General features: G+C 46.0%; 2 protein-coding genes across 5 annotated transcripts in view; both read left to right on the forward strand.

The window, feature by feature from the left end:
- SCAMP5 (secretory carrier membrane protein 5) overlaps positions 1–11,325 on the forward strand; it is a 15,338-nt gene extending 4,013 nt beyond the window's left edge. For all 3 annotated transcript variants that reach the window (XM_032233402.1, XM_032233403.1, XM_032233404.1), the window contains exons 2-7: positions 1,491–1,554; positions 2,375–2,503; positions 4,987–5,143; positions 7,019–7,120; positions 8,295–8,412; positions 9,620–11,325. In XM_032233402.1, coding sequence (XP_032089293.1) covers positions 1,548–1,554; positions 2,375–2,503; positions 4,987–5,143; positions 7,019–7,120; positions 8,295–8,412; positions 9,620–9,814 — 708 coding nt within the window. In that variant the 5' untranslated portion in view covers positions 1,491–1,547 and the 3' untranslated portion in view covers positions 9,815–11,325. The remainder of the gene's footprint in view (positions 1–1,490; positions 1,555–2,374; positions 2,504–4,986; positions 5,144–7,018; positions 7,121–8,294; positions 8,413–9,619) is intronic.
- Positions 11,326–14,817: 3,492 nt separating this feature from the next.
- PPCDC (phosphopantothenoylcysteine decarboxylase) lies at positions 14,818–19,556 on the forward strand. Of its 2 annotated transcripts, XM_032233181.1 has the most exons (7): positions 14,818–15,038; positions 16,089–16,259; positions 16,339–16,434; positions 17,126–17,254; positions 17,889–18,057; positions 18,775–18,875; positions 19,516–19,556. In XM_032233181.1, the coding sequence occupies exons 2-6, from the start codon at positions 16,119–16,121 to the stop codon at positions 18,864–18,866; spliced, it is 627 nt and encodes a 208-aa protein (XP_032089072.1). In that variant the 5' UTR covers positions 14,818–15,038; positions 16,089–16,118; the 3' UTR covers positions 18,867–18,875; positions 19,516–19,556. The 2 variants fall into 2 exon arrangements, with proteins under 2 accessions (XP_032089072.1, XP_032089070.1); XM_032233179.1 differs by lacking the exon at positions 19,516–19,556 and having other exon boundaries at positions 14,819–15,038; positions 18,775–19,420.
- Positions 19,557–19,842: the final 286 nt, after the last annotated feature.

The raw sequence follows: 19,842 nt of genomic DNA on the forward strand, positions 1-19,842 counted from the left end.
AGAGAAAGAGGGGCAGAGAGAGAGGGAGGGACAGAGGGAGGGAGGGAAAGGGACAGAGAAAGGGATAGAAAGAGAGAGGGAGGGAAGGAGAGCGAGAGAAGAGAATGAATCTTGAAATAGGCCCACTTCTGATCTGCGCTGACCATCTTACGGCCTAATCCAGAGTTGGGATAAGCAGACTCACCAAAGGCCTGGAATAGCTTTACTAAGAGACATAACCCATTTCCTCCGCTGTGACGAGCTGTGACTCCAGTTATGTGATCTTATGCCCCCAAATCTACATTTAAAACCTTGGCGGAGAATCTGTCCTTCTCTCAGAATTGCATGTGGACAATAAAATATGTAAGATAAAATATAAAATTAAAACCATAATAAAATCACCACAATATGGCATCAGAGAACTGCAATAGGTTAAATGTTATAATTCAGCGGGTTGCAATAATACAGCAGGTTGCCATCCGTCAAATGGCTTTGTCTAACCAAGATCAATCGGAATAGAGCTGGAAGGGACCTTGGAGGTCTTCTAGTCGAACCCCCTGCTCATGCAGGAGACCCTATACAATTTGAGACAATGTCCAATGTCTTCTTAAAAGCCTCCAGTGACGAAGCACACCCAAAACTTCTGGTGGCAAGCTGTTCCAATGATTAATTGTCCTCACTGTTATGAAGTTTCTCCTTAATTCCTTAATTGCTTCTCTCCTTGATTAGTTTCCATCCATTGCTTCTTGTCTGGCCGTCTGATGGTTTGGAGAATAGGTTGACCTCCCTTCTTCTTTCTGGCAGCCCCTGAGATATTGGAAGACTGCTATCATGTCCCCCCTAGTCCTTCCTTTCTCTCGCCTAGCCATACCCAATTCCCGCAACCGTTCTTCACATGTTTTAGTCTCCAGTCCTTTAATCGTCTTAGCTGCTCTTCTCTGCACTTTCCCCGGAAATCTCAACATCTTTTTTGTAACGGGGTGACCAAAACTGGATGCAGTATGGTTTATGGTTTTATGGTTTTATTATTTATAGGCCACCCTTTTCCCTGAGGGGACTCAGGGCGGCTTACAATATATAGGGAGGGGAGTACAAGACAGTAAGACATAAAACAATACATAAGTAAAAATAATACACAACATTCATTCATCATTCGGGTGGGGACGGATTACGATCTTTATCCCCAGGCCTGATGGGATAGCCAGGTCTTGAGGGCTGTGCGGAAGGTCTGGACGGTGGTGAGGGTGTGAATCTCCACGGGGAGATCGTTCCAAAGGGTCGGAGCTACTACTGAAAAGGCTCTCCTCCGCGTAGTTGCCAGTCGACACTGACTGGCGGATGGAACTCGGAGGAGGCCTAATCTGTGCGATCTAAGTATTCCAGGTGTGGTCTTCTTACCCAGCCTTCTTTCTCTAAGAGACCATAAAAATAATCGGGGTGCAAACAGAACTAGTGCACTTTAGTGGCTGAATGTTATAACGACACTATCCACCTTTTTGTTTCTACTTCAGCTTTGGTGGTGAGCTGAGAATTCTTCTACGCAATAACTTTCAAGACAAGGAAACACCATGGGAGGTAAGTGAATGATAAATGTCCCTGTACGGTGATCTTGTAACGTTATGGGGAAATAAGGAAGAGGAAGGAGGGTTGCCTGTCTGTCTGCTGCCCGGAGTTATTTATAAAAAATAATAAAAGAAGGATTTTAAAAGAAATCTAAAAACAATTAAGGCAAACGTTGTGTGAAGGACTGATGCTTTTGAGCAGAATTTGGGAACGTCAAGGCTTATTTCACATGATTAAACCAATGTCTTACTCAGCAACGGACATTTTGAGCTCGGACATGGTCATAAGTGGAGGACTACCTCTATGGCATACAAAGTCTTAGATAACTGCTCTGTCAGGCCTGCAGCCATCTTTTCATTTGGCTCTTTGGCTTGCCACACTTTCTATTATTCTACTATGCATTTTCTAGGGTGGGAAAATGGGAGGGGAGGATTGTAAGGAGTTAGATGATAAGTAGCCATAACAACGTTCTTTCTAGAAAGCCAAGGTCATCCTCTTTCTCTGCACCTCTGTGCCTGATGAGGATGGGAGGAGCTGCCAGCGTGGCAGTGGAAGATTGGACCATGGGATGGACTTGTGGGCATGTGGGCAAGATCTTGAACTTTCAACTGGGTGGGGAAAACCAGGAAGCTTTCAGATTTGGGTTTTCCCAGATGTGCCAACATGGCTCTCTTCATCAATTGGAAGTTTGAGCAATACTTTGCATCGGACTCTGATTTACTTTCGCATGCTATTTGGAGCCCTGACATGGTCAGGATCCTCTCTTGCTTTGGGAAGAGGCAACCTCATCCACCCCACCCCCCCAAAAAATGACTTTTGGCTTTTCTTGCAGAAAGAGTGAACAATTTCCCCCCTCTGCCCAGATTCATCCCCCTGAAGCCATGTTTTTACCAGGATTTCGACGAGGAAATTCCCCCACTCCACAGAACCACAGTCAAGCGTCTTTACTACCTCTGGATGTGTGAGTTGAGGGTCTGCGGGTGGGACGGGCAATAAATTAACCCAACAAAAGTGGTAGGGAAAAAAATAGAGAATATACTGTATTGCTCTAACTGAAACTTATATACATACGTATATATACCCTATATATATATATGTCTACTTTAATGAAAAGAAGGACTAGGAGAGACATGATAGCAGTGTTCCAGTATCTCAGGGGTTGCCACAAAGAAGAGGGAGTCAAGCTATTCTCCAAAGCACCCGAGGTAGAACAAGAAACAAGGGTGGAAACTAATCAAGGAGAGAAGCTGCCTAGAACTAAGGAGGAATTTCCTGACAGTTAGAACAATGAATCAGTGGAACAGAAGTTGCCTCCAGAAGTTGTGAATGCACCAACACTGGAAGTCTTTAAGAAGATGTTGGATAGCATTTGTCTGAAACAGTATAGGGTTTCCTGCCTAGGCAGGGGGTTGGACTAGAAGACCTCCAAGGTCCCTTCCAATTCTGCTATTATATTGTATTGTACCCTGTTTCCTCAAAAAATAAGACCTCCCCGGATAATAAGCCCAATTGAGCTTTTGAGCTCATGCGCTAAAATAAGCCTCCCCTATAAAATATTGCAACACAGCAGCAGCCATGAGGCGACCATGCTCACCGCCTCCTGCACCTCAAAAATAATAAGCCCTCCCCTGAAAATAAGTCCTTCCTGAAATAAGTCCTTCCTGAAAATAAGTCCTTCCCGAAAATAAGTCCTTCCTGAAAATAAGCCCTCCCTGAAAATAAGCCCTCCCTGAAAATATTTAAGCGCACGGGCAACTATCCCCACCATTTCCTCTGGTTGCTTGCTGTGCAAACAACACAAGGTGAGGCCGGGGGTGGGGAAGGAGGGGGGAACATGCCATATTTACCCCATACGCCCTCCTGCAACCCTCGCCATCGCACCCCTTCTGTCTAAGAGGGGCAGGTCCAGCACGCGCAACACAGAAGCAGCCATGAGGTGACCACGCTCGCCTCCTCCTCCACTCAAAACTAACAAGACCTCCCGAAAATAAGGCCAGCGCTTATTTCAAGCGGGGTGTGTGTGTGTCAAAGAAATAAGACTCTGTCTTATTTTCGGGGAAAACACGGTATTACTTATTTTTCTGGGATAAAATTTGCAGCAAGCAGCGCCCTTTAGGGAACAATGAGTTCGCTTAAGGACCACCGTGTTCCGTTTCTGGCCCACTGTGCTCGCATAATGACCATACAAAATGGGTTGTAAAACAGGTGGGGACCCGCTCTTAAGAACCGTCACGACTTAAGACTGTACGGGTAAGTCCTTGACTTACAACAGTTCATTTAGTCGAAGTTGCGACGCACTGAAAAAAGCAAGCGATGACCGTTTTTTCACACTTACGACCGTTGCAAAATCTCAGGGCCATCAGAATTAGCACTCCTGGCAACTGACTCGTATTTTATGATGGTTTCCGTGTCCGGGGGTGGGTGGGTGGGTAACATGATTCCACTTTTGCGACCACTCTGACAAGCAGAGTCAATGGGGGAAGCCAGATTCACTTAACAACTGGGTTACTGCAGTGATTCAATTAACAAATGTGGCAAGAAAGGTCATAAAACTCACTTAATGAATGTTTCACTTAGCAATCTAAATTTTTGGAGGTTAGTCATGGTCGTAAGTCGAGGACTACCTCTGTAGCTTAGAAATGGGAAAGGATCCTCATCCAGTTTCTGAACTGCGGCCCCACTGGGATCTTTGGTGAAGCTCTGTGATCTCCCCACTGTGTGATCTGCCTCTTTGCTCCTTCTCGCTTTCTTCCCCCATCTTTTCTCTCTTGTTTTTTTTATCTCTCTCTCTTCTTCTTTCGCTCTCTACTTTCATCTATCACTCACTTTCTTTCTCCTCTCTCTCTCACTTTCTCCTCTCTCCTCTCTCTCTCATTTTGTCTCTCTCAAACACACTTCCTCCCTCCCTCTATCCTCTCTCCTCTCTCCTCTCTTTCTCCCTCTCCTCTCTCTTTCTCTCTCTCTCTTTTTTCTCTCTCTCTCTTTTTTCTCTCTCTCTCACTTTCTCTCTCCTCTCTCTCACTCCTCTTCTCTCTTCTCTCTTTTTCTCTTCTCTCTCTCTTTTCTCCCTCTTTCTCCCTCTCACATTCTCTCTTCCTCCATTCGCTCCTCTCTCTCTGTCTCTCTTTCTCTTCCCTCTCTCTTTCTCTCTCTTCCTCTCTCTCTCCTCTCTCACTCTCTCTCTTATTTTGTCTGTCTCAAACACACTTCCCTCTCTCTCTTCTCTCCTCTCTCTCTCTCTCACTTTCTTTCTCTCTCTATTTTCTCCCTCTTTTTTCTCTCTCTCTCTCTTTCTTTCTATTCCTCCCTTCATTCCTCTCTCTGTGTTTCTGTCTCTTCTCTTCTCTCTCTCACTTCTCCCTCTCTTTCTCTCTTTCTCTCTCCTCTCTCCTCTCTCTCTCTCTCTTTCTTTCTCTCTCTCTCTCTGTACAATTCTGTCTGCAGTGAATAGCATCACCTTGGCTGTCAATCTGATCGGTTGCCTTGCATGGCTGATTGGAGGCGGTGGAGCCGTTAACTTTGGACTGGCAATCCTTTGGCTTATTCTCTTTACACCCTGCTCCTACGTGTGCTGGTTTAGGCCAATTTACAAAGCTTTCAAGTAAGTGATAGGGCGGGGTCTTCCCTTCCCTTCCTCCCTTCTTTTTTCCTGCAATGATGCATCTGCTCCCCTCCCCCGGAAGCTCCTCCTTATTCTTTTAGTGACTACCTGGGCTAGTCCCCACTCACAAACACAGCACTGATAAACTGTAATTTTTTGTAAAAAAAAATCCATTTATGTGAGTGCATGGACAACAAAACTGACTGCAGCCTGGCAACAAAAGCTTTTGGTAAGAAACTGATGATGGCCTGGTCAGTTTCAGGCAGGAGTTGGAAGCTGACCTAAGAGATCTAATCAACTAATTAAGGTCACAGAGCTTGTTAAATCGTCTTTGGCATTTGTTTAAGAGCCCTGCTACTTGGGGAGCAAATCGGGTTAGGAAAAGGCAGCTGGTTTAAGCAATCTTTCTTGCCTTGCAAGGGGGGTAGAGAAATAATAATAATAATAGTAGTAGTAGTAATAACAACAACAACAACAACAACAACAACAACAATAATAATAATAATAATAATAATAATAATAATGATCCATTGGAATTTGTGCAAAAATTATAATATTAAAACAGCAACAAACTGGTGGAACATCAGCCTGAAAAAGTCACCGAAAATCAGATGGTCAAGATCTTGTGGGATTTTCGCATACAAACAGACAAATACTGGCGCATAATACACCAGACATCACATTGTTTGAGAAAAATAAGGTCATAATCATAGACATCGCAATACAGGTGATAGCAGGGTCGCCGAGAAGGAACATGAAAAAATCGCAAAATACCAGGACTTAAAAATCGAAATTCAACGACTATGGCACAAACCAGCAGTGGTAATACCAGTGGTAATTGGCACACTGGGTGCTATTCCAAAAGCACTGGAATTACATTTAAAACAGTTAAAAATTGACAAAATCACCATCAGTCAAATGCAAAAAGCCGCACTGCTTGGATCTGCACGCATATTACGAAAATACGTTATGACGTCCTAGGCCCCTGGGTGGGGCCCGACTAGTAACCAATGCCAAATCCGGCGAAACAACTGGCCGCTGTGATACAATTGTATAATAATAATAATAATGAAGCATGTAACAGTGATACCCATTGTCATCAGGGCACTTGGTACCATGCCCAAGAATTTTATAAGATACACCAACAAATTGCAGCTTCCTGCAATAAATAACACCAGCGGAAGTGCAAAAAACTGTGCTACTCAGAACATCTTACATTTTAAGAAGGTCCTTGGTTGATACCTAGGATGCTGGCAGCAACCCATATCAACCATTAGCACCAGTCAATGGTATTTGCAATGCATCTTTAAATGTTCAGTTGACTGAGTTTCATGTTTAATGAATAAAGGAATCACAACAACAACACAAACAACAAAAACATTTTTGAATGCTCAGTTGGCTGAGTTTCATGTTCAATGAATAATAATAATAATAATAAAAAACCAGTGATACCCATTGTCATCAGGGCACTTGGTACCATGTCCAAGAATTTTATAAAACACATTGAGAAATTCCAGCTTCCTGCAATAACACCAGCGGAACTGCAAAAAAACTGCGCTACTCGGAACATCGTATATTTTAAGAAGGTTCTTGGCTGATACCTAGGATGCTGGCCGCAAACCGTATCAACCATTAGCACCAGTCAGTGGTATTTGCGATGCATCTTTAAATGTTTGTTTTGACTGAGTTTCGTGTTAATGAACAAAATATATAACAACAACAACAATAAACAAATCTCTACTGGATGTCTGCAACCAGCAAGGGTTGCAGCCTCCTGCAGTGTCTCTGCTTCTCCGGGGAAATCCTGGGAGTTGAAATCTCTTCCTCTGGAAGCCGCTGGGGTTGAGTAGATGGTCCCTTCTGTTTTTTCTGCAGGACTGACAGCTCCTTCAGCTTCATGGCTTTCTTTTTCACCTTCATGGCGCAGCTGGTGATCAGCATCATTCAAGCCGTCGGCATCCCTGGCTGGGGAGTTTGGTAAGCGGGGCGATGGTGGCTGCTTCGTGGGTTCGCTCATTTCACCCTTCCGGGTGGAGGGGTAGGGTGGGGGGGGGGCAGGAGGTTAGCAGCATTCGTGGGCGTTTAGGATCCAGCACAGGCCGCAGATTCCTGGTTGGAAAAGGTGGGCAGAAAACGTTCGGATGGATTTGGTAAAACGATGCCAGTTTTTTTGTTTTCGTTTTTGTTTGCAAGGCTGGTGATCTAGGGGTGAAGGCACCAGGCTAGAAACCGGGAGGCTGGGAGTTCTAGTCCTGCCTAACCAATGAAAGCTGACTGGGTGACTTTGGCTCAATCACCAGGAGGCTGGGAGTTCTAGTCCTGCCTTATACCTGAAAGCCACTTGGGTGATTTGGGGTCAGTAACCAGGAGGCTGGGAGTTCTAGTCCTGTCTTGGGCATTCAAGCTGGCTGGGTGATTTTTAGGCCAATCACCAGGATGACCTGGGTGACTTTGGGTCAGTAACCAGGAGGCTGGGAGTTCTAGTCCTGTCAGGCGTTCAAACTGGCTGGGTGATTTTTAGGCCAATCACCAGGAGGCTGGGAGTTTAGTCCTGTCTTAGGCAATTCAAGCTGGCTGGGTTGATTTTTAGGCCACTCACCAGGAGGCTGGGAGTTCTAGTCCTGCCTTACACCCGAAAGCCACCTGGGTGACTTCGAGTCAGTAACCAGGAGGCTGGGAGTTCTAGTCCCGCTTAGGAATTAAAAGCCAGCTGGGTGATTTTTGGCCCAATCACCAGGAGGCTGGGAGTTCTAGTCCTGCCTTACACCTGAAAGCCAACTGGGTGACTTCGGGCCCAGTCCTCCTCTCTCTCAGCCCCAACCCACCTCGCAGGACTGTCGTTAGGGGGAAAATAGGAGGAGGAAGCAGCATTAGGGAGATTTTCTGCCTTTATAGTTATTTATAAAAATAATAAAGGCAAGATTTTTTTTTTTAAAAAAGAAATCTTTGGAACACCTTGAAGTCTTGGATTTAAAGGAGCATCGTTCTTTTGCCTGCTTTGAAATTTCCTTCATTTCAATAAGGCCTTGAGCATCTCAGGATGCTTAAACAGAACCAGACAGAATATACCACCTTGAACGATGGGGGGGGGGGGAAGGTCCCCAAATTCTCTAAAATGCATTCCCCCCCCCCCACTTTTCTTTCGCTTCAGTGGCTGGATTGCAGCGATCTCTTTCTTTGGGACCAACGTGGGCTCGGCTGTCGTGATGCTCATCCCTACCGTTCTCTTCACAGCCATGTCGGTCTTCTCCTTCATTGCTCTCAGTATGGTAAGAGAACTGATTTATCCACTTTTATACTTTTTGAAGAAGCGGGTGATACGTAAGAAGGATAATATTCTCCCCCAGCTCCTCAAACACGACGAACCCTCTCTACGTGAACTCAAAAATCCCTTTGTCGGGTTTCTGAAAGATCCCCTAATTGATTCATGAGTCTCAAGCCAAGTTTCAAAAGTCACTTATTAGGAGCACCATTCTGGCAAGACCTTACTGCAGACAGATCTAGGAATGCGGGCAACCCCGGGCAAAAGATTATCTCGCAGACTAACAAGTTTGTCCAGCAGGGAGATCAGTGGTGGGATTCAGCCGGTTCGCACTACTTTGGGAAAAACTTCCTAACAGTGAAGACAATTAACTAATTGAACAATTATGGATGGTTCATCACTAGAGGTTCTTAAGAAGAGACTGGAGAGCCATTTGTCTGAAATGGTGTAGGCCAGGGTCTCCTGCTTGAGCAGGGGGTTGGACTAGAAGACCTCCAATACTTCCCTTTCCTTTCCTTCCCCTCCCCTCTCCTTTTTTCCCCTTCTCTTCTCTTCCCTTCCCCTCTCCTTTTTTCTTTTCCCTTCTCTTCTCCTCTTCACTTCTCCTTTTTTCTCTTCTCTTCCCTTCCCTTCTCCGGTTCACTGACAAAAGGGTGACCGACAAAAGCGCGCCCGACAAAACCGCGGTGACAAAACTGTGAGTTCTAAAACGCGCCGACGAATGAGCGCAGAATCGCGCCGACAACAGCGCGCCGGCAAAAGCGCGCTGTAAACCTAACCCTAAACCTAACCCTAACCCTGAACCTAACCCTGAACCTAACCCTGAACCTAACCCTAACCCTAACCCTGAACCTAACCCTAAACCTAACGTTAACCCTAACCCTAACCCTAACCCTGAACCTAACCCTAAACCTAAACCTAACCCTTACCTTAACTTAAATTGCGCTTCTGTCGAAGCGCTGTTGTCGGCGCTCTGTTGTCGGCGCATTGATGATGTCCTGCAACGCGGTTTTGTCGGCGCACTTTTGTTGAGTCACCCCCTTCTCCTCCCCTCTCCTTTTTCTCTTCTCTTCTCTTCCCTTCCCCTCTATTCTTATTCTATTCTTATTCTTATTCCTATTCCTAACCCCATTCCCATTCCGACTCTACTCTACTCTTCGTGCTGCAGAGGCAGCCTGGATGTATCTTCTTCTTCTCCTCTTCTTCCTCTGCAGGTGCACAAATTTTACCGAGGGAGCGGCGGCAGCTTCAGCAAAGCTCAGGAGGAGTGGACCACCGGCGCCTGGAAAAACCCTCAGGTCCAGCAGGCGGCACAAAACGTGGCCGTGGGCGCCGCAAACAACGCCATGATGCAGCACGAAACGCAGTATTCGGCCACCCCTAACTACAACTACGCCAACGACATGTGAGGAGTCAGGAAACGCACACACACACCCCACCCCACCCACCCCGGTCCGAGGCGATCCCCAGAAGACGTTGGCTTTAGGTGGGCAAGGAAGGAACGAAGAAGGCCGTGTGTTGTGGGTGCGGGTATCTTGTGTAGGTTTCCAAGGGATGAATTCCATCATCTTGTTGCCGCGGTTGGGGAGGGGAAGAGGGGGGCGGCCAGATGGCGGGAGAGACGTTGTCCGGGAGAAAAATCTCTGCATTTGATTCTTCTTCCTCTTCCTGGGTCCCATCCTTGGGCCTCCTGCGGTGTCTTCTTTCCCCTCCTCTTCTTCTTCCTCCTTCTCCTCCTCCGGAGAAGAAACGCATTGCCCTGCAGGACAGTTGTGTTGTGCTGTTGTGCCTGTGTGTGTGTGTGTGTGCGTGTGTGCTCATTTCTCCCTCTTTTTTTTTTTTTTTTTTTTGGTGAAACCGTGTACGGTGGTGTTTTTTGACGTTTCTTGTGGTGATCATGATTTTTCTAGCCGCATCAGAGCACCGGAGGGAAGAGGTCTTCCCCTCTAGGGGAGGTGTGAGCCCTGAGCGTTTAAACCCCATTCTTGACTGCAGGCGATTCTCCCTGCGGCAATCCAGAAGTGGATTGCCGGCTTCGTCATCCGTCATTCCTCCTCTTTCTTTCTCTCTCTCTCAAAGCCACAGCAATAACCCCGGCAGCTGGAAACCTGGCTAAACTGGGCTTGTTTCACATTCCCAGGAAGGCTGTGTTTATCGAGATAGAAGCCAAGATGGCTTACTCCTGTGATGGCAAACCTATGGCACGCATGCCCAAGGTGGCATCATGGAGCCCTTTCTTTGGGCACCTGCGCCATCGCCAGCTGGCTTTTGTGGCCGCCGGAGCAGCGAAAAACGGCCTGAAAATGGCACCAGAAACGACCAAAAACGAAGCAAAAACTAGCCTGCTGGTCTTCCGAATTCTAGTGCTCTGGCGCACACAAAGATCAGCTGCATGCTGGAAGCGCAAAGATCAGCTGGCCAGCACATGCGTGCATGCCGGCCAGCTGGTTTTTTTTGGGTTTCCAGCACTCCAGCACACGTGGATGTGCCTTGCGGTTTGGCCAATTGCCGCCGAAAGGATTCGCCATCCCTGGTTTACTCTGTCTTGGAAATTTCCATCGTCTCTATCCAGTTCCCTTTCCTAGGTCTCTCCCTTTCAGCCTGAACAAATCCCCGTTTTACGAAGTCTACGCTTCCTCGATTGATCCGAGTTAGCAATGTAATGAAAAGCAAGCCTTCCTTTTGAAAACATCTGGAGAGACTAAATCAACACACGGTGTGGATTTGAGGGTAGGTTTCCAGCCCGGCTCTTCCTTCCGCGAGGACCTGGCTGCCTCTTTGGCTCTCTGTTTTGTTTCCCTTTCCAACACTTCGGGGACATGTTGCTACACGTTGGGAATGTTTGTTGACCCGTTGGAAACGTAAACAAGCACCAGGCACAAACCACCACATGTGGTGGCCCTGTTAAAAAAAAAAAAAAGCAAAGAAATTTTGCTTACACATTCGTACTGTCAGCGTTCCAAGTATCATGCAGAATTAAATCAGAGTCCAAGGCAAAACGATCCTTAAAGTTCAATTTAATAAGTCAGACATCTTGGCACATCTGTGGAATCCCAATTCTGGAAGTTACCTAGGATTCCCACCCAGTTGAAAGTTCATGATCTTGTCCCAAATACCCAGAAATCCATCACATGGTCCAATCTTCTTCTTCCACGCTGGCATCTCCGCCCAGCTGGTTCTGGTCAGGTACAGAGGTGCGGAGACAAAAGATGACCTTGGGCTTCTAGAAAAGAATGACAACAACACATTCCACCATTCTACTCCTTTCTATTCCCCCCTCCCAACTTACTACACTAGTGAAACAGCATAATGAAATAAGAGTGAGTGTGGCAGGCCAAAGATCCCAAAAGGGATATAACTGCAGGCCTGACACATACGTGGTTAGGAAAAACGGCTAGACAACGTATCTTTGCTTTCCGAATTGATCCAGTCTACTTTTTCTAGATTTTAAAAGCAGATTCATTTTGCTTTGGGAGCAGCCAAGCAGCTAACTCTTTGCTCCGACTTCCTTGCAAAATGTTAGCTCCTCTCCTTTCAAGAGTATCTGCACAGGGAGGGAGGTAGTTAAAAAAAATAAAAAAAAATAAATCCAAGCAACTTTGCAAATAAACTGGCCAAGTTGCAGCCCCTTTTATCCTATATTGCCTCTTGGTTTCTGTTTTTTTCCCCCTCACTTGCGGACTTTTCTGCTTGTGTGATCCCACTTCTTTCTGGGATCAATCAAGGGTACCAAACTGTAATGTAATGTTGAGAAGGGGATTATTCAGGTGCAGTTAAGCTGTCTTGTTTTAAGCAGCCGTGTTGATCTCAGGAACCAATCTCTTCTTGAAAGCTTCCAGGGATGACGCTCCCACCACTTCCGAAGCTGTACCATGGGTTGCTTGTTCTCTCTGTCAGAAAATTCCTCCTTATTTCCAGGTTGAATCTCTCCTTGTTCGGTTTCCATCCATTATTCCTTGTCTGGCCTTCGGGTGCCTTGGAAAATAGCTTGACTTCCTCCCCTCAGCATTTGAGGGGCTGCCCCAGAGAGGAGAGGGGAGTCAAGCTATTTTCCAAGGCACCCCAAGGCCAGTCGAGGAATAATGGATGGAAGTTGATCAAGGAGAAATTCAACCTAGAAATAAGGAGGAATTTTCTGACAGTGAGAACAATCAACCCATGGAATAGCTGGCCACCAGAGGTTGTGGGAGCTTCATCACTGGAAGCTTTCAAGAAGAGAACGGACTGCCATTTGTCAGAAATGGTGTAGGGTCTCCTGTTTGGGCAGGGGGTTGGACTAGATGACTTACAAGGTCCCATCCAACTCTGTTAATCTGTAAAAAAAAAACACCTCTCCAACGCACTTCAAACAAAGTAGCATTGTGGGGGTCACCTTGGTGCTCTCTGGGCTTGATGACGTTTTCTTGCAGACGTCTCCTGACCCAACTAGGTAACGTCATCAGTGCTCTGAGGGTTTGATGGGGATGGCTCAGACGGGGATGGCGAACGTCAAGAAGTGACGGCGTACCCAGCGACGGAACGTCTGCAAGGAAAACAACTTCACTGGAATTCTGGAAGTTGAAATCCACACACCTCAACGATTCCTGTACATTTTTCGATTCGTAGATGCTTTTTATCTGTTGGCCTGCGCTGATCGGCAACAGTCTTGATAGCAGAAGCTGAGAATGTTGTCATAATTCTAAAGAAGAGGCGGGAGGTCTGTATATTTGCATCAATTCCTTTTATTCTAGCACTATAGCGGTCTAATCTCCTTTGGTGGAGAAGATTTGTGCCACAGAATAGCCGTGGCCATCACGATCCCTAACGCTGTATCTAATTCACCGTGTGATCTATTTTCTTTTTTTAAATAGATATCTCAATGGGAAAAAAGGAGGGGGGGATTTTAAAACATCCGAACCACATGTGATTATGCAATTGTTCCGTGTCTGTCCCTGATGAAACGGTGTCACCTGGAAATTAATGAATAAAATAAACTGTATCGATAAAATGTCTTTCCCTTCTTTTTCTGCGGCAGACCGTTAGACCTTGAAACGGGGATGTCAACCGGCAGGATGGCGCATGGTAGTGGGAAGCTCGGATGAAAAGTGTGAGGGAATTGGGTGAAGAGGCTAGAAAGGATGTTGAGGTAGTTGAGGGTGAAGGGGAACTTCGTTTATATAAACCACAGTTAAACTACATTTAGATGGCAAACCTAGACAGCAGACTAAAAAGCAGAGACATCACCCTACCAACAAAAGTGCGGATAGTCAAGGCGATGGTTTTCCCAATTGCAATGGATGGCTGTGAAGGTTGGACCGTAAGGAGGCTGAGCGCCAAAGAATGGAGGGCTTTGAACTCTGGTGCTGGAGAAGACTCCTGCAATGAGTCCCTTGGACTGCAAGGCCATCCAACCGGTCAGTCCTAGAGGGGATCAACTCTGACTGATCTTTAGAAGGCCGGATCCTGAAGAGGAAACTCAAAGACTTTGGCTACTTAATGAGAAGGAAGGACTCCCTGGAGAAGAGACTCATGCTGGGAACGGTGGAAGGCAAAAGAAGAAGGGGACGGCAGAGAATGATGTGGCTGAATGGAGTCACTGAATCTATCTATCTATCTATCTATCTATCTATCTATCTATCTATCTATCATCTATCTATCTATCTATCTATCTATCTCTATCATCTATTACTATCTATCTATCTATCTGTCATCCATTTATCATCTCTCTCTCTCTATCTATCTATCTATCTATCATCTATCATCTCCTGAAACTCAGATCCTTTGGCCACCTAAGGAGAAGGAAGGATTCACTGGATAAGATCCTCATGCTGGGAACGATGGAAGGCAAAAGAAGAAGAAGAGGACGGCAGAGAATGATGTGGCTGGATGGAGTCACTGAATCAATCAATCTATCTATCTATCTATCTATCTATCATCCATCCATCCATCCATCCATCCCTTTCTCTTTCTATTTGTATCTCTTTCTAACCAATCATAAAATCTCTCCCATGTCCTGGAGTTTCCAAGTTGTAAAATTGTGTAATATGAAGTGGGTTTCCAGCAAATTTGGCATCAGGAGAGCCATGGAAGAAATATAGGATTTCTCTTAAAAATCAGAGTCTCTTATCTTAGCTGTCAAAGTATTTGTTTGCTCTGCTGTCTACATTCTAATCTAAATCTTAAAAAAACTAAATTCTGCGTTTGGACATCGCTTGCTATGAGCCATGATGCTTCTGAAGAGGGAGGGAGAGAGGGAGAAGCCAGTTGCGTATGAGTCTAGGAATCCAATCTATGGTCATCCTATCCGGAAGTGCAGTCAGACGAGCTCGCCAGCCGTTAGACTCTATCGTCAACCACTTCGCTCTCCTTCGGAAAGGAAACGGAAGTTGAGTCCGTTTAAAGTGGGCGTGCTCTTTATGCTCCCAGAAAGAACCGGAAGGTACTGTCTTTATTGACATCCGACGGCCGGAACTTTTTGATCCGTGGGGTTGTGTACCCTTATTGGTTTCCCCCCTTCGCTTTTTTACATGTAGTTTTCATATGTAATTTTATATGTTAGACCGACCCGGATTGGATCCTGCAACGTTATCCTGGGACACGCATGTTCGCCTTCGTTAGTTATTTTTATATCAGACTCTGAAGGAAAAGCTGAAGGCAAGTTCACACCCCTCTTCCCCCCCCCGCTCCAAACCCTCCCTGTAAGGTAGGCCAACCTGCAAGAACGAGCGATTGCTTCCCCCAGTGAAGATCCGCGGCTGGCCAAAGATTGAGCCTTTTCAGACGTGGCTCTTACTTGGGGTTTCTCCGCAATCCGCGTGGCTTTTCTGGTTCTATGCTTGGCCTAATAAAAATACGGCCTGGGTGGGTTTTGCCCCAGAAAATCCCTATGTGGCACTTGAAAAACAGCTGAGTTTACTGCTGAGTTGGAGGAGCGTTTTATCTGTGTCTGTCTGTCTATCTCACAATTATATCATATCTATCTATTACAATTATATCATCTCTCCCTCCCTCCCTCCCTCCCCTCTCTCATCTATCAATTATATCATCTCTCTCTCTCTCTCTCTCTCTCTCTCTCTCTCTCTCTCTCAATTATATCATCTATCTAGCTCTATCTAGATCTATCTATCTATCTATCTATCTATCTATCTATCATATCATCTACCTACCTACCTACCATCTATCTATCCATCCATCCATCCATCCATCCATCCATCTATCTATCATATCATCTACCTACCTACCTACCTACCATCTATCTATCCATCTGTCCATCTATCCATCTATCCATCTATCCATCTATCTATCCATCCATCCATCCATCCATCCATCCATCCATCCATCCATCTATCTATCTATCTATCTATCTATCTATCTATCTATCATATCATCTTATTTACCTACCTACCTACCTACCTACCTACCTACCTACCTACCTACCTACCTACCATCTAATCTATCTGAAATGATCTCTATATATCTATATCTATGTTTTATACATACATACATACATACATACATACATACATACATACACCACACACACACAACACACACACACACACTGCCGATCTCCCCCATAAGGCGTCTCTAGGTGGAACATACCTTTCAAGCATAAAACTAACCAGTAAGTCCTGCAATTGACCAAATGCAGTTCAGAGGCATTTAATCTGGAGCAGTAGTCCTCATGTTTTTTTTGTTTTGCAGGTGAAGAAGGATCGCTGTCTGGGCCTGATCATGGAGGCTACAGCGTCTCCTCCGCCACCAATCTGCTCCATGGCTTCGGAGAAAAATGCCCATATCCTGGTTGGGGTAACTGGGAGCGTGGCTGCGCTAAAGTTGCCTCTTTTGGTGGCAGAGCTTCTGAAGATACCTGGAGTGAGCAGTTTTTCATTGTCTTTATTTATTTGTCAACTTTACAGACCCCTCATTCATACCTCTGTTCTTCTCTTTTTAGCTGGAAGTTCGGGTGGTGACAACAGAAAATGCCAAACACTTCTATAAACCCGAAGAGCTTCCTGTAACAATCTACAGTGACTCTGATGAATGGCAGGTCAGCATTGTTCAAACAGGTTTAGCTTTTCCTTTATGGCTAAGGAGGTTTTATTTGCACCCTGCTTCACAAACTCTGTAAGGTAAAGCTAAAGTTTCCCATCGCACATATGTGCTAGTCGTTCCCGACTCTAGGGGGCGGTGCTCATCTCTGTTTCAAAGCCGAAGAGCCAGCAATGTCCGAAGATGTCTCTGTGGTCATGTGGCCGGCATGACTCAACGCCGAAGGCGCACAGAACACTGTTCCCTTCCCACCAAAGGTGGTTCCTATTTTTCTACTTGCATTTTTACATGCTTTCGAACTTCTAGGTTAGCAGAAGCTGGGACAAGTAAGGGGAGCTAACTCCATTATGCGGCGCAAGGGGTTCGAACCGCCAAACTTTCTGATCTACAAGCTCAGCGTCTTAGCCACTGAGCCACCCCACATTCCTCATTCTACAAATTGTGTAGAATGAGCTTCATATGTTCTAACTACAGGCATTTTTGTTGCCTTTGGAGGCCAGCGGCAAACCATCTTATGTTTTTATATATCTTGCACCGTTTGAATTGTGATAACTTGGTTAGTTCTCAGTTTGTTTTACTGAGCCTAGGAAGATGAGTAAGAAAGTGTAGTAACTTGGACTGTATTTATGTAGAATGCGGTTAAGCAGGCTGGGTGAGTTACATTAATTGAAGCAGTGTCTTGTCCTCAGCTGTGGAAAAAACGCACCGACCCTGTGCTACACATTGAGTTGAGGCGTTGGGCTGACCTCATGCTGGTGGCTCCTCTGGATGCAAACACCCTTGCCAAAATTGCAAATGGCATTTGTGACAACTTACTGGTGAGTTACTGGAATTTGAATTTGAATTTATTGACATTTGTATGCCGCCCACTCCCTTGGGACTCTGGTAGAGTAGAGTAGAGTAGAGTAGAGTAGAGTAGAGTAAAGTAAAGTAGAATAGAGTATTATTGTCATTGTACATCATGTATACCAGGGGTCTCCAACCTTGGCCATTTGAAGACTGGTGGACTTCAACTCCCAGAATTCAATTATATATAACAAAATTGGTTTTAGCCTCACTGGTGCAATCCATGTCAACAAATACAAACAACATAAATAGCATAAAGAATAATCCCTATGCAAGTAATTAGGACAAAAAGAAAAAAGGAAGAAAAAGAAAAAACTAGTCACACATTTCCACCTGTGGGTGGAGTGATTGTGGTTGATGATGCACATCCCATCATTCGTCTGCCGTTCCCACCCCCACCCCCACCCCCGCCATCTCCCCTCTAGACCTCTTGAGACTACAAGGCCGTTACTGGAGCACCCCCCAATCTCTCTACTTCTTGGTTTATTTTATAAATGAACCGGCCTCCGCCTCCGTTCCTCTGTTCAAGGTTCTGGCTGCATTCCCCTTGTGGTCAGGTCTCCATCGGTGGCCATTTCCTCCCAAGGCTTTGCTCTTTCTGTGCAGACCTGCGTCATCCGTGCCTGGGACGTGAGCAAACCTTTGCTCTTCTGCCCTGCCATGAACACCCTCATGTGGGAGCACCCCATCACGGCTCGGCAAGTGGGGCAGCTGAAAGAACTCGGCTACGTCGAGATCCCTTGCGTCGTGAAGAAGCTGGTTTGCGGAGACGAAGGTCGGTGGTGGGCCTCTCCGTCCAATCCCATTAGTGCGAGGTGAAAAGATACGTTACAGTTGTTTCTGACCCAGGCTCCCTTAACAAGCATGAAGCCAAGTCCTGGTCCTGGCAATACCTCTTTTATTTACATGGCTGTGAATTCCTTTCATTCACAGTCAGCCAGGCTTGGCAAACAGTCTTTCCAAGGAATATTTATCCACACGAACCTTATCTCGTTTGGAGCGCTGCCAGATAACTCGTTTCCAAACGCAGGGAAAGGCGGTATTTGGCACAGAGACTCTTACAGTCACAAACAGAACTTTCCACTCTTGAAACAACTGAGTGAACAATTTTTTTCCTGCAGAATCCCGCTCCCCGTTCGCTCCTCTTTTGTTTCCTATGGGAGGGGCCAATCACCTCCCAGGTGTGGCTTTACTCCTAAGTCGACTCTGCTTTCTTAGTTGTTCTTGTCTTCTGGAAGCTCTGTGCAGGCGCACACTGGGATCAGGCTCCAGCTGTTCCTCTGCCTCACTGCTGTTTAGTTCCCTCTCTGCCTCCAACGCAGAGGCCTCGTCTGAGCTTCCCTCAGCCCCCAGGACTGGCCCATGTTCCTCCCCACCCTCCTCACTGTCCGACTCTGCTGCCAGCTCCACTGGCCGCCAGCGAGCCACAGCAACAATTAGACCTCACCTTAACTTCAACCACCATTGACCTCCGTGCTCTCTGGTCACACAGGCCGAGGGGCCATGGCAGAAGTTTCAACCATTGTGGGGAAAACAGAGGCCATGCTCTTGGAACGGGGCCTGCTGAAGCCTAACCGATTCTGAAATTTGCAGGTACTGTCCCGCTTTTTGTGGCATTTTGACTCCGTGAAGCTGGTGGGAAGGGTGGGATCAGGAAAAGGAACGCTCGTTAGAAGCCGGTTTCGGCTCTTGCTTTACAGAAAGGGTAGAGGAAGAATCATCTTCCCGGGGAGGTAGTGGGTCATTCCATTTAATTTTTTAAAAAACTTTTAGATCATGTGTTTCTTTTAATTGTTGTGCGCCGCCCTGAGTCCTTGGGAGAAGGGCGGCATATAAATCTAATAAATCTCAAATCTCAATCTCAATTCTTCAGTAACGGAATTTAAACACGCTTGGGAGTACACAAGTGAAACAATAAACAAATAAGTAAATAAAGATATAAATAAATAAATTAAAAAGGAAACTAAAACTCTTCTCAAAGGGCAGGCTCAATGGCTTACTGGGTCTTTTAGGTTATATATATATATTTATAGGTATTTTAGGTTTTCCTGCCTGGATTAGAAGACCCACAAGTTCCTTTCCAGTTTATTCATTCTATTCTGTTCCGTTCTGTTCTATTCTATTCTATTCTGTTCTACTCTATATGCTCCGCTCTGCTCTGCTCTGCTCTGCTCTGCCCTGCCCTACCCTACCCTACCCTACCCTACCCTACTCTACTCTACTCCTACTCTAGGTAAAGGTTCCCCTTGCACATATTGCTAGTCCTTCCCGACTCTAGGGGGCGGTGCTCATCTCCGTTTCAAAGCCGAAGAGCCAGCGCCGTCCGAAGACATCTCTGTGGTCATGTGGCCGGCATGACTCAACGCCGAAGGCGCACGGAATGCTGTTCACTTCCCACCAAAGGTGGCTCCTATTTTTCTACTTGCATTTTTTACCTGCTTTCGAACTGCTCAGTTGGCAGAAGCTGGGACAAGTCACGGGAGCTCACTCCGTTATGCGGCGCTAGGGATTCGAACCGCCGACCTTTCTGATCGACAGGCTCAGCTTCTTAGCCATTGAG

The sequence above is a fragment of the Thamnophis elegans genome, chromosome 16 (assembly GCF_009769535.1).
Source record: "Thamnophis elegans isolate rThaEle1 chromosome 16, rThaEle1.pri, whole genome shotgun sequence".
NCBI lineage: Eukaryota > Metazoa > Chordata > Lepidosauria > Squamata > Colubridae > Thamnophis > Thamnophis elegans.